Source organism: Phascolarctos cinereus, unplaced genomic scaffold (genome assembly GCF_003287225.1).
Source record: "Phascolarctos cinereus isolate Bilbo 61053 unplaced genomic scaffold, phaCin_HiC Scaffold_5;HRSCAF=322, whole genome shotgun sequence".
NCBI lineage: Eukaryota > Metazoa > Chordata > Mammalia > Diprotodontia > Phascolarctidae > Phascolarctos > Phascolarctos cinereus.
In genome coordinates this window covers 302943378-302958041 of record NW_027555958.1, presented here as the reverse complement: position 1 = coordinate 302958041, position 14664 = coordinate 302943378, and the positions used below count along the sequence as shown (strand labels likewise).

General features: G+C 42.1%; 1 protein-coding gene across 1 annotated transcript; it reads left to right on the top strand.

Moving 5' to 3' along the window:
• The first annotated feature begins 9585 nt into the window (after nucleotides 1–9585).
• Nucleotides 9586–14581, top strand: KRT35 (keratin 35). The gene is made up of 7 exons (XM_020972707.1): nucleotides 9586–10056; nucleotides 11264–11346; nucleotides 12236–12392; nucleotides 12476–12637; nucleotides 12741–12866; nucleotides 14046–14266; nucleotides 14418–14581. The coding sequence occupies exons 1-7, from the start codon at nucleotides 9586–9588 to the stop codon at nucleotides 14563–14565; spliced, it is 1368 nt and encodes a 455-aa protein (XP_020828366.1). The 3' UTR covers nucleotides 14566–14581.
• The last annotated feature ends 83 nt before the right edge of the window (nucleotides 14582–14664 follow it).

The following is a 14664-nucleotide window of genomic DNA, read 5'->3' as shown; positions in this document are numbered from 1 at the left end:
AAGTGGGAGTGATCAGGGAAGACTTTATGGAAAAAGTGGAATTTGAACTGGACCTTGGAGGATGGGTAGCATCTAGTTAAACAGGGAGGAATGGCAAAGAGAAGGATATTTCAGGTGGGGGAACTGGCATGAGCAAAGGCAGAGGTGGGAGTCAAGTGGGTAGCTAGACTAGCCTGGCTGGAACAGAGCGTTCTCTTAGGGGTACTTCTCAGTATATGTAAGCTGTATTTTTTATTCTACTCTAGCATTATTGAGATGAATATTTTATTTATTCAAAAAGAAAGGACAAATCAAAATTAAATTGAATTGGCAGATTATTAAAGATGTTTTAACCTCATGTTTAAGTCATTTACAAAACATTTTATTTTATGTTTATCTTTTAAAAATTATAAGTGAAATCCTAGATGTAGTTTATGCTTTGGGATTGGTTTTCCAGCCTTCTCTCCTCCCTGGGTACTCTGGCTTTGGACACATACATTACAATTGGAATTTCTAATGCTAAAAGTACTCTAGAACAGCAGGATAAACTCTGGTTTTGGAACTGGGTTTAAATCTTGGCTCTGCTCCTTAACCAGCGTGACTCCTTTGATAAGTCATATAACCTGTCTGAGCCTGGGTTTCCCAATCAGTGAAATGTGGGGGTTGGAGCCAATGATCTTTACCATTGATCAATCTGTAAGTCTATGATCTTAATCTTCAGGGAGGCTACTTGCAGGTCACCCAGTTCATTTGCTTCTTTTTCTTCTTCTCTTCTATGGTCATATCATTGTTTCTACAAAACACTCAGCTTGTTGTGATCTTGGAGTCAGAAGACCTGGGGTTGGGTCTTGGCTTGGCCTTTTGTTTGCTGTGTGATTATGGTCACTTAACTGTTCTGGAACTAAGTTTCATGATTTGTAAGGTGAGGGAGTTCACACATTCTGTGACTTTGTAATGTATTCAGTGGCTATTAGGAACCTAGTGTGATATTGTAGGGCATCAAATCTCAAAGTATGTGCGGGGGACTTCTGGGAATTCCTGAAACCCTTTTATGTGGTCTATAAGCTCAAAACTATTTTCATAATAATACTGATATGTTCACCTTTGGGGAAAGAACTGATGGAATCTGAATGCAAATTGAAGAACACTTTTTAAAACTTGAGTTTTCTTGCTTTTTTTTTGTTCTTTGTTTTCTTTTGCAGTATGACTAATATGGAAATATGTTTTGCATGACTGCACATGTATAACCTATATCAGATTGCTTGCCTTCTTAAGAAGGGGAGAAGAGAGGGAGAGAGGGAGAGAATTTGGAACTCAAAATTTAAAAAAATGAATGTTAAAAATTGTTATTACATGTAATTGGAAAAAAATACAAAAAATAATACTGAGATGTTTTGATTCCTAATATAGTAAATATTAAATAGAGATAACCACCTAACAAAGCTATTTGGAGTTCTTGATAATTTTTAAGAACGTAAGAGGGTCTTGAGATCCCTGCCCTCAAAAAGTTTCAGAATGGCTACTAAAGGGTATACTAAGAATTCAATTTAATTTAATTCAATAAAAATTCACTAAGCTCACTATGTGCTTGGGCTGGGGGAGTGAATGGGGAGACTTAATGATTATTATGTAGGACACTTTTTTTGCTCTCATAAAGTTTACTGTTTATGAATATCAGCAATTGATTAAAATACAGATATTTCCATGTCATCATCTTTCTGAAAAAAATCATCAGTGGTTTCTAATTACCTCTAGGGGCAAATATAAAATACTTAGCCCTATTATTTAAAACCCTCCACAGTCTGGTTCCCACCTACATCTTTGGTTTTATTTTATATTCCTCTGTTCCATTCGAACTGGTTTGGTAGCTCATTCAGTGTTTACGACATTCCATATCCCACCTTGGTGGTTTTGCATTAGTGGTCTCCCATCCCTTGAATGCTTTCCTTCCTGATTGGTGTTCTGCAGAATCCCTAGATTCCCTCAAATCACAATGTAAGTGTTATCTCCTCCATGGGGCTTTTCCTGATCCCCTAGTCATTAGTCATCTCTTCTCTTGGGAATTATCTCTACCCAGAGTGTTACTTAGCTATGATGGCCTGGTTCACATTACACATTCTAGATACTACATTTGACATAAACCAATGGATCAAAAAATACTTGTTACTTACTTAATTGTCTACATATTATATAACCCCTTTTCCTCATCTCCCCTCCCTTTCTCCTCCCCTCCCCCTGCAGTAGAAAGTAAACTCTCTGATAGTAGAGACTGGTTCCTTTCTGTTTTTGTCTTCCCAGGGCTTAGCATAGTGTAGTCCATGGTAAATGTTTAGTAAGTATCTGTTGGATTGAATTGAACGATGTAGTAAGGAATAGCATGAGGTGGTTATTTCCAGCCTGTGGAGCCCAGAACTTTAGAGTTATTGCAAAAGGTCTGAGAGTTTATGTGTACCATGCATTGTGCCTTGTTCTTTAATTCCATCAAAATATTATTTTGATTCTATATAATACATAAGCAAATATACCTTTGGTAGACTGAATAATGTCTTAAAAATTTTACTACTTTTCAAAGGTATGTAGATATTGCCAATGTTTAATAAAATTCAAACTCATTTAAAAATGCCTCAGAATTTATAGTAATTGTTTTTCATGATATATGTCAGATTCCCCAGGCAACTTCATACCAGGCTGTTTGTACTCTAGCCATTTTCCTCATTCTCCTTCTACTAGAACCCTGAACTCTGCCTCTGGGATACTGGGCTCGATAAATGAGCTTTTGCCACATCTTGCCCAGAAAAAGGCCTCCTCACTACTTAACTTATCTCCACAGCATGCAGCCCTGTATCTATGGCATTGTCTTCCTCCATCTCTTATTTATGGGCTGTGTACCCTCATTAGAACATAAGATGTTTGAGAGTAAACACTACTGCTTTGCTTGCTTATATTCCTATACCAAATACTTAACACAGTGCCTGGTGTTTAATAAATGCTTACTCTGTTCATCTATCTATCTATCTATCTATCTATCTATCTATCTATCTATCTATCTATCTATCTATCCATCTATCTATCCATCTATTTCATGGACATTTACCATCATCAGGTCCTTAAATGTTTTGGCTAGTAGAAAGGGGCCCTCATTTTCATACAAATTGAGAACGAGGAGGTAAGGCGTAACCTCTGTTTTCAAGAAGCTCAATCATGGGGAGATAATTAAAACAATTAAAGAGTGAGTACCTATGGATCAAAGTTGCAGAGAGGGAAACTTTGCTTGGTGAAAGGAAGCACTTCCTAATTAAGCTCAGTGGAAATAAGGCCTTGGGACATAGGGGCTTCTAATTACTGGGGGTCTTCAAGAGAAGGTCACTTGTTAGGGGTGTTGTAGATGGAAATGTCTGCTTCAATATAGGTCAGATTAGATGGCTTTTGAGTCATCTCCTTCCAGCTCTGAGATTTTATGACTCCAAGAGCATATTAGAATCTACTAAACTGGGAGGTATTGTCGGCAAGTGCAGTAGGAGTTCAAAGAGAAAGAGATTACTTACGTGTTCCAAGCACTGGGCTCAGTCTGGGACAGGGGTGGGGTGGGGTGGGGGGGGTAGGGGGTCGGGGTCCAGTGAGGTACAAAGAAAGGCCAAAGACAGTTTCTCCTCTTATGGGGTTTACAATCTAATGGAGGAATCAATATGCAGAAAAACTACATATCTATTGATATGATACATACAGTGTAGATGGGTGCTAATCCCAGAAGGAATTTCAGGTATGGGGGCTGCCATTGAAAAGTCACCGACTCAGGAAATGGAATATAGTGTGTGGGTTTGCTTGGTCTTAGAGTAAATGGAGGGCATAAAGTGTAAGAAGACTGGAAAGGTAGGAAGGGGTCAGATTGTGAAGTGTCTGAGGCCAGATTTGAACACAGGTCTTTCTAACTCCAGGCTTCATCCACTATGCCACCTAGCTGCCCAGGTATGTGTATAGGTATATATTTCTTTCTTTCTTTCTTTCTTTCTTTCTTTCTTTCTTTCTTTCTTTCTTTCTTTCTTTTTCTTTCTTTCTTTCTTTCTTTCTTTCTTTCTTTCTTTCTTTCTTTCTTTCTTTCTTTCTTTCTTTTCTTCCTTCCTTCTCTCAGTTTCCCTATCTCTTTCATTCTGGAAGTACAGGGGCCATTCGTAGCAGACTTATCTCATTGCTGATTGGGTGAGGAAGCTTTGATGTGCTCAGTTTCCAACCTGAGTTGGTTTGTTCCTCCTTAGGCAACCTCGTGGCCTTCTGCTCCTGGGAACTCACCATACTGGTGGCAAATTCAGTGCAGACACCTGATAGGTTTACTTCACTGTATCTCAGAAAAGTGTGAGTCAGTTTGTCCAGCTTGTTTATGCTTCCAAAACCCCCACAATTTTGGGGAGAGTTTCTAGTTTCTGCTACTGTTTCTAAGGGGAGAGACTATTAAGGAGCTGAGTTATTGGTGCTATGGTTGGAGAGCTGGTTCCAGAATCAGGAAGATCCCAGGGTTCAAGCCCTACTTCTCATACATACTGGTTCTTCCTGTCCTCACCTATCCTCTCCTCTCCTCTCTGTCATTTAATCTCTTAGCATCCTAGGAAACTCTGGGTGATGCAGGGAAGGTACTGAACTACATTGAAAATCAGTAGTCAAAAATGCTTACTATGTGCTAAGCACTGGGGCTACAAAGAAAAGCCAAAGCAGGGTCCTTTCCCTCAAGAATAAATGCTAGCTTTTTCAAAGCACTGTAATGGAGGAGACTATAAGAAATCAAACATATTCATACAAGACATGTACAAGACGTGGGAGATATCTCAGGAAGGCACTAGGATTAAGGACAGGGAAGGATTCTCATAGAGGGCAAAATTTGAACTGAGTCTTGAAAAAAGCTAGGAAAGCCAAGACGCAGAAATGAGAAGGGAGAACATTCCAGATATGGGGAACAGTCAGTGAAAAGGCACAAAGTTGGGAGAGAGAGTGTCCTGTGTGAGGATACTGGATGTTTGAAGTATGAAAAGTATGGAGTAAAGCATTAAAAGACTGAAATGGCAGTAGGGGGCAGCTTATTAGGGGCTTTAAAAACCAAATGAAGATTTTCTATTTGATCTTGGAGATAATAGGGAACCACTAGAATTTATTTAGTAGGGAAGGTAGCATTGTCAGATCTGTGCTTTAGGAAAATCTCTTTGACACTTGAATGGAGAATGACTAGACTGGGAAGAGATTTGTGGCAGGAAGACCAACAAGCAGGTTATTGCAATAGTCCAGGTGTGAGGTGATGACAGCCTGCCCCAGGGTGGTGGCTGTGTGAGTGGAGAGATGGGTGCACATACACGAGACGTGAAAGTAGAAACAAGATTTCCAGACAGAGTGGATATGGAGGGTAAGGATGTGACTGGAGTTGAGGATGACTTGGAAACTGTCAGCCTGGATGACTTGTCTTCGACAGTAATAGGCAAGTTTGGAAGAGAGAGCAAGTGTTTGGGGAAAGATAATGATTGGTAATAATGGTTTTGGTAGAGGGAGTTTCCCGTTTCAGAAATTCCCCCATACTAAGGAAATCACAGGTGCAGTCCTTATTTCTATCCTATTGAGCAGTTAGGATTTCTCATGACCTCTAATGCCTTCCTCCAGGGTAGGTAGGATTTGAATAGGCAGAGGGGAGATGGCAAGACATTAATGCTGATTCCTTACCCCTCCCTTTCCTCTCAGCAGAAACTCCTTCTGAGCAACTCACTTTTACCAGGCAAAGAAATTTATATAAGAAGTTAATCTCTGCCCAAATTACTTTTTCTTCTGGGAACATCTGATATGGAAGGTCCTGCAAGTGGCTTTTCCCAAACTCCTCCAGAATTTTCTGTGCCTTGATCTCTCAGGAGTACTGGGGTCAAAAGAGAAGCTGTCTTGCTCATTCTTGAGTGTCTACTCCATGGAGGCCTCTAAGGGATGAAGAAGGGACCTGTTCTCACATGCATGGGGAATGAAAACAACATCAGAGCTCTCTCTGGCCTCCGTCTCAGTGGCGTCCTTTCACTCAGACATATTTCCAGTAATGAGAGGTAGCTGGCATCCAATCAAAACCCTGCAGTTGTATTCAATGTTCTGTGGTGCTTTTTCCCTGGACCTCCAGGGAACGGGGATGACATGTTGGCTCATGAGACCCCTGAATACTGCTTCAAACAGGGGGCTCTGGACAAACTTCTTTGGGAATATGTTCTGTGTGCTCAAAATTCTCCTAAACATATAACCAACAGTTGCTTAGCAATAAGAGTCTCATCACAATAAATCAGTGTCAAACCCTGCTTGGGACAGACAAATGCCAGGGTGAGGCATTGATTTTTCCATTGTTGTACTTGACAAAGCTCATTTTTTCATTAGCCTGTCAATAATGACTTGTTCCAGCATCCTGGGATGAAGGCAGAACTTAGTTATAGGAAGACAGCATGTGTCCTAATAGAAAGACAATCCCAAACCCCACAATGGGTCAGTCATGAAATTATGTGGATCAGCTGTAGACTCCTTTCTCCATATCACACTGATTCCTCTCCACTCTGTTCCATTTCCACTAGAGGAGACACTGAGATATGATAAACAGAACACTGGAGTCAGAAGACCTGCTGGGGTTTTTGTCCTGGCTTTACCATGTATAATCTGTGCAACCTAGGGCAAATCACTTACCTCCTCTGGGGGCAGCTAGGTGGCTTAGTGAATAGAGCATTGACCTGGAGTCAGGAAGCTCTTGGTTCAATTCCGGTTTCAGATACTTACTAGCTATGTGTCCCTGGGAAAACCACTTAAATTCTTTTAGCCTCAGTTACCTTAACTGTAAAATGGGGATAATAATAGCATGTACCTCCCAGGATTTTTGTGAGGCTCAGTTGAGATAATATATAAAAAGTACTTTGTAAACCTTAAAGAGCTAATAGTGCCTGGCATATAGTAAGCACTCAATAAAGGCTCTCTGTTTGTCTGTCTGTCTCTCCTCTCTTCCTCCCATTTTAGCTAGTAGTGGTAATAGTAGACTCAGTTTCCTAATCTATAAAATGAGGAAATTGGCCTAAATCACCTTGAAGATCTCTGACATTCTCTAAGCTTCTTTTTATGAGCCCTTCTATTCTCTTACCTTCGAAATACAGGTTGATTTTTCTGTTTTAGGAAAAAAAATATCTTAAGCATAGAGTTGGAAGGTATCTTTGAGATCATCTAGTCCGATCCTTTCATTTTAGAAATGAAGAAACCAAGACCAAAAGGGGAGTGATGACTTGCTTTAAGACATGCAGCTTTGGTGTCAGAACTGCCCCTAGAACCCAGGTGTCCTGAGTCCTAGTTCAACATTCTCTATTATATCCTACTTTCTTCTTGAAACTTTCTGAATTTCATTCAGTCGCTTACATGCTGTAGCAAATGTGTAGCTATATGTTGTAATTTAATCCAATGCAATGAATATATATTAGGTGCCCACTGTGAGCAAGGTACTACTGTCTACTGAGGATACAAGGACAAAACAACAAAAAAAATCCCACTCTGAGGGAGCTGAGGAAAATAAAATGTGTAAACATATATGTATAAATACATAATGATGATAATACATAACAAAATGTAATGTAATTAATTTTATATTTGTAGTTTATTATGTGATATATAATATAAAATAATGTGTAAAATATAAATATTATATATGAAATTGAGGAGGGAGAAAGTACTAATAACTAAGAGATCAGGAAACACTTCCTATAAGGAGATACTGTATTAGTTGAGCCTGGAAGGAAACTAGGGAGTCTAAGAGACTGGAGTGAGGAGGAAGTTCAATCCAGGCAAAGGGTACTGCCTACACAAAGTCATGGAGTAAGAGTAGAGAGTTGAGTAGAGACGTTGTTTTGCTAGAATGGCCCGTGTCAGAAGGGGAGAAATGTGCAATAAGTCCAGAAAAAAAAAAGTTCAAACCAGACCATCAATGATCAGGTGGAATCTCTGGAAAGTCTCTGGAAAAAAAAATATCCATTGCCTCAAAGAAATAGTATTCTTAAATTACCAACCGGAGAGAGGAGGAGACTATATAGCTTCCCTCAGAAAGTGTGAGAGTTAAGTAAGTAGAGCCAGGAGAATGAATTATTAGATGATCACAATAACATAACGAAAAAATGAGAGACTTCAGGACTCTGGTCAATGCAACAGCCAGTATTAATTCCAGATGATTGGCTGTGGACCATGCTTTTCTCTTCTTGACAGAGAAGAGTATAGACTCCAGGTACGGAGCGAGACCAATGTGTTAGTTTCTTCTGCTTAATGATGCCTTTTTTTGGTAAAGTAGAAAGAGAGAAAACAAGCATTTATTAAGCACCTACTATGTGCCAGGCACTTAAAAATATTTCATTTCATTCATACAACAGCCCTGGGAGTTTTATGCTATTATTACCTTCACTTTACAGTTGAGGAAATTGAGGCAGATAGCAGTTAAGTGATCTGTCTAGGGTCACACAGTACATGTCAGAAGTCATATTTGAACTCAGCTCTTCTTGACTCCAGGCCCAGTGCTTTATCCACTGTGCCTTCTAGTTGCCTACAGAAGGGTTCCATGGGGGCATCATTGAGAAGTGATATTAGTGTTTTTAAAAAGTGTCACTAAAATATTTATTTAAAAATTTCATACTGATGGAAATTGGCATGGGTAATTTTCATACGAGAGAACCTTGTACATGAATAACAATACCAGCATTTATATAGGGTTTTAAAGTTTGCAGAGCATTTTACATATATTTTCTCGTTTGGTCCTCAGAACAACTCTGTGAGGTATGTTCTATGATTAGCCCTGTTTTGTAGAGGAGAAAACTGAGGCACAGAGAAATTAAATGACTTGCTCAGGGTCACAGAGCTAATAGGTGTCTGAAGTAGGATTTGAACTTAGGTCTTCCTGACTCCAAGACTAGTGCTCTATTTGCTGCTTTACCTAGCTGCCTTTCTGTTGGAGCTACCATGAAGTCTGCAACTACTCCTGACCTTCCCTCACTGACTAGATCAGGTCTTGTGGCAATAGAAGATCCTCAGAAGTTCTGCTAGGTCACCGAAGAGCCTTCAGCATTTCTTCTCCTTGCTCCTAGGGTTTCTGCCTTGGTAAAACCAAATGTTAACTGCCAAGGTAATGTCCTGGTGGCTAGGCTGGAGCTAGCCTAGAAGCCTCCATGCTCTAGGGCTCGTAAAAGGAGAAATAGCTGGTGAAAGTGAGGGAATGGATTCCAGTTTCTAGATTCTGGCTCCCACGCTTGGTTAACGAGACTGAGGTCTGGGCTCTGATGACAGGTCCCTTTGAAGAATTAGCCTGAGACTCTCATCCCAGCAACACGGAGTGGGAGAGATGAGTCTTGACTTAGCAGTCAACCAAATGGAGAATGTTTTTTATGAGGCAAGGCAAGGTTCACGAGCAGCTAAATAACAGACTAATGAGATGTTCTGGTAGAAATTTAGTATTAACTTTAATGAGGAGAAAACTCTTTGTAACATGCCAACGCCCACTGGTATGGGGATATAAGAGCCAGAGCTAGGTAAGGGCTTTCAGGATCTGGGGGACCTGCTTACCCTGATCCACAACAACATTGTGCCTGTACAATGGCTTCCCAGGGCCTCAAAACTGCCTTCTCTTCTGGCTCTCTCAAGGGTCTGTATGGGGCAAGTGGGGGATCCACGCGAGTATCCACAGTATACTCTAGCAGCTCCTGTAAGCTCCCAAGTGTCTCTCATGGGGCCCGGAGCTTCTCAACCTGCTCTGTCGGCCTAAGCAGATCCAGGTGTAGGACCGCTAGCTGGCTGCCTACTTTTTGCCCTCCCACTAGTGGGTTCTCTTCCAGCTATTCTGGGATCGGAAGCTGGTTTGGTGAGGGCATCCTCAATGGCAATGAGAAGGAGACCATGCAGTTTTTGAATGACCGCCTGGCCAACTACTTGGAGAAGGTGCGCCAGTTAGAGCGGGAGAATGCGGATCTGGAGGGCAGGATCCGGGAATGGTGTGAACAGCAAGTCCCTTACATGTGCCCTGACTACCAGTCCTATTTTAGGACCATTGAGGAACTCCAGAAGAAGGTAAGAGCCCAGATACCAATATGCTATTACTGTATCGTGGAGATGTGCTTCCATACAGTTGGAATTGATGTCTTCTGATAATCCAGGAGATACCACAATAAAGATTTCCTCCTAACCTTCACTCAGACCAGGAAGGGCATGCACACAGAACTTGGGATCATGGGAGCCTAGATTTAGAGCTGAAAGGGACCTTAGTCCAACTCTTTCATTTTTACTGATAAGGAAATCAAAGCCCATAGAGCACTGGGCTTGGAATCAGGAAGCCTCATCCTTATGAGTTCAAATCCAGTCTCAATTTCCTCATCTGTAAAATAAGCTGGAGAAGGAAATGGCACATTAGTATCTTTGCCAAGAAAACCCCGAATGGGGTTACAAAGAATTGGACATGACTGAAACGACTGAACAAGATTAGAAATTTGCCTAAAGTCCCACAGGTAATAAGTAAAAGAAAGGAAGGAAAAAAGGAAAGAAGGAAAGGAAAAAGGTAGGAAGGGAAGAAGGAAGGAAAGAAGGAGGGAAGTAGAGAAGAAAGGAAGGAAGGAAAGAAGAAAGGAAGAAAAGATAGAAGGAAGGACAAAAGAACAGAAGGAAAGAAGGAAGGACATAAACATTTATTAAAGCCTACTGTGTGCCAGGCACTGTGCTAAGTACTTTACAAATATTATCTTATTTAATCCTCACAATGACTCTGGGAAGTAGGTGCCATTATTAGCTCCATTTTACAGTTGAGGAAACAGGGCTAGACAGAGGTTAAATGATTTGCCAAGGGTCACACAGCTAGTAAGTGTCTGAGCCCCAGTTTGAACTCAGGTCTTTCTGACTCTAGGCCCAGCACTCTATCCACTGCACCACCTAGCTGCCTTTAGGTAGGTAAGCATCAGATCCAGAATTTGAACTTAGGCCCTCATTAAACATGGCACCATTTCCACTGTACTACATTGCCTCCATAAAGACGTTTTCTCTCTCCTCAGCCCGTGTTCCTTGAATTTATGGCTACCAACAGATATACGCAGAAAAAAAATCAGATTCTGGAGGACACTTAGATTCTTTCCTCTTGCCTTTCAGTTAGATGAAAATCTCGTTCTCCAGCAGCCTGGAATGAAATGCCCTAGAAGAAGCCTGATCCATTTCCATCTGGCCTCTACCTCACAGCATTTCTGAGACTCATTCACTCATTCACTAATTTATTCTGCCCTTTTGTTTCCAGACTCTGTGTACCAAGGCGGAGAATGCCAGGCTGGTGGTGCAGATTGACAACGCTAAGCTGGCTGCTGATGATTTCAGAACCAAGTAAGTTTTCTGTAAGGGTCAGGGAACTGGCCTTATCCCTAGACATCCTCCCACCTGCCTGTTAGAACCAGGACACTAATAATGCTGCAACTAAGTGTTTTGAATGGCAACTTGGGATGGGTATAGTGGAAAGTCTACTGGCTTTGGGGTTAGAGAATCTGGGTTTAAATCTTGCTTCTGATCTTTACTATCCATGTATTCTTGGGAAAGACTCAGCTGTGTTGTGTCTCAGTTCCTTTATCTGTAAAATGCGGAGGTTGGATTAGATGAACAATTCTGATGTTGGGGTCCATGGAAAGAGGAGTTCATGGGTAAATTTCAGGAGGCCTATGAACTTGGATGGGAAAAATAGATTTATATCTATAAAATACATTTATTTAAAAAGTAAATAGTAAAATAGATTTATTCAAAAATAGATTTATTTCAATAGATTTAAACCTATGAATTTTATTTGATGCATTTAAAAACATTCTCCTGAAAATGGGTCCATAGGTTTCACCAGCTTGCCGAAAGGGTCCATGACACAAAGAAAGGTTAAGAGTCCTTGGTTTAAATAGTGTCTGGGGTCCCTTCTTACCCTAGATTTATGAGCCTATGAAATACCACCAGTACAAGTGGAAGTGGATTGATTTTTAATCTCCAAATTGGAGGCAAGATGGCATAGCAGGAAAAGGCAAGTGGCTGGATTCTGAAGATCTGGATTCAAATCCTGCTTCTGAAGCTTTCTTATATGATCTTGGACAGATTATCTTTTCTGGGCCTCTGTTTCCTCATCTGTTAAGCAAGGAAGGGGGTCTCTGAGGTCCCTTGCACCTCTAGGTCTATGAGCTAGGCATTTTATCTTTCATCACTCTGCTGGCTGATTCCTGGGACTGCTTTATGTACACAGGTATGAGACTGAGGTGTCCCTGCGCCAGCTGGTGGAGGCCGACATCAATGGCCTGCGCAGGATCCTGGATGATTTAACCCTGTGCAAGGCTGACCTGGAGGCCCAGGTGGAGTCCCTGAAGGAGGAGCTGCTCTGTCTCAAGAAGAATCACGAGGAGGTAAAGACCAACCTCTGAGGCTGGATTAGTGAGAATCTGTGAGATCTTTGGGTTATACTGTTTCTCTCCCCTCCACCCCCCAGGAAGTGAATGCGTTACGCTGTCAGCTTGGAGACCGGCTCAACATAGAGGTGGACTGCGCCCCTCCTGTTGACCTGAACCGTGTGCTGGATGATATGAGGTGCCAGTATGAGACACTGGTGGAGAACAACCGCAGAGATGCTGAGGATTGGTTCAACACCCAGGTAGGGGACCAGCCACCCATTGGCAGCCCTGGCCTCTCAGCATCTCTGGTGCCAAGTGATTGTCTCTTGACCCAGTCCTTTGGGGTGGTGTGGGGTGTTTCAGACAGAGGAGCTGAATCAGCAGGTGGTATCCAGCTCAGAACAACTGCAGAGCTGCCAGTCAGAGATCATCGAACTGAGACGCACGGTCAACTCCCTGGAGATCGAGCTGCAGGCCCAGAACAGCCTGGTGAGCAGCACCCCTGAGACCCTCTAAAATCTAGCTGCATAGACACATAAGTGTTCCCTCCCCTAATACTTTGCCTTGTACAAAACACAGTAAATATCCCAAGATTTGGGCTTCTCTGAGAGTCAAGGGCCCCAGGCAAAGGAATGTGGATGACAACCTGAGCCCAAATCTTAAATTTTGTGTAAAACACAGTGATTGTAGACTCAAGGCCCAGCAGGAATAGACAAGTCTCAGCAATGGCTTCTGTGTTTATGTGAGTGAACAGATAAAGCTTATGAGTAATTACTAGCTACTCACAGATGTCAGGAAACAGATGAGATACTGTCTAGGTCACAGGGGTTGGTGATACATAGAATGGACTGATCTCAAATGAGATTCTTATTTGGATTTCCAATCTAGAGTGTGCCAACTCAGTGAGACCTTGCCAGTGTCTCATTATTTGGCAAACTCATTCCATTGTCCCTGGCCAGGTGAGCTGCCAGGTCCTTTCACTCTCCCAGATTTTCCATTTCTGCATTCTGGAAACTCAGCCATGGGGAAATTTGCTTAGTCTGTACCAAAAGAGAAAGCAAGGCATAGGGGATTGGGGGGTAGTCTTGGAGCCAGGAAGACCTGGGTTTGAGACCCATTTCTGACTCATGCTGCTGAGTGGGGAAATAGTTAACCTTTCACTGGTCCAGGTATTCTCTAAGACTACAAGTGGAAAAGAAAGTATCAATTTTCCTTTCTAGAGGGAGCTTCTTCATGGGGAGTTCCATAGGCCAGGGAAATCACACCTATTTCTCTATGACTGGCCCTTAGTACCTTCTCAGTTGCCTCTTCCCCAGCAGCCAGGACACAAACAGTTGAACCTTGATCACAGTCTCTCCAGACCATTAATGTGCAAACCATCACTTGATGCAGATCAGGGACTCTTATAATTGATAGCATTACAGAGTTGCCTCGAGGCCCGGTGAAGTTGTGTGACTGCCACAGGCCACACATCTAGTTTGTGTCAGGACTCTAACCCAGGATTTTCTAACTCCAAAACCAGCCCTTGAGGCACTGTACTACATACACTGCCTCTCAAATAGCGGGGACTTAATTGAATGGAGTTGCATAAATGATGCCTGTCAAACGGAAATGAATGAATGGATCATCAAAGCTTCCCTTAAACTCATCTTTCTTTTCCTGCCCTAGAGAGATTCCTTGGAGTCGACCTTGGCAGAAACTGAAGGTCGCTATAGTTCCCAGCTGTCCCAGATGCAATGCATGATTGGGAGCATCGAGTCCCAGCTGGCTGACATCCGCTCTGACTTAGAACGCCAAAACCAGGAATATAAGGTCCTTTTGGACGTTAAGGCCCGACTGGAATGTGAAATCTCCACATACCGGGGCCTACTGGAGAGTGAAGACTGCAAGTGAGTATCTTCGAGGGACAGGCAACTGTCCATTTTGCCCTAAATACCATTTACAAAGTTGTGCCTTTCTCTTCCCCTAAGTTATTGATTTAAGTTTTGAAAAGGATTCATTGAATAATGGCACTAACTTCTGTCTTTTTCTTTGCCTTAGGCTCCCCTGTAACCCCTGTACCCCTGATTTCTCACCCTGCAAGCCTTGCCTCCCCTGCCCCACAACTGTCTCCTGCAGCCCCAGTGTGCCCCGCACAACCTGTGGATCACGTATGGTCAGTGTGCCCTGCCCTGGGGGCCGATGCTGAAGTCGGGCTGTTCAGAGAAGCTTCAGGATCCTTTATTTCAGGGTGTCTGTTTGATGGAAAATGCTCAATCACAATCCTGCTCTTTTGGGGTATAGCACA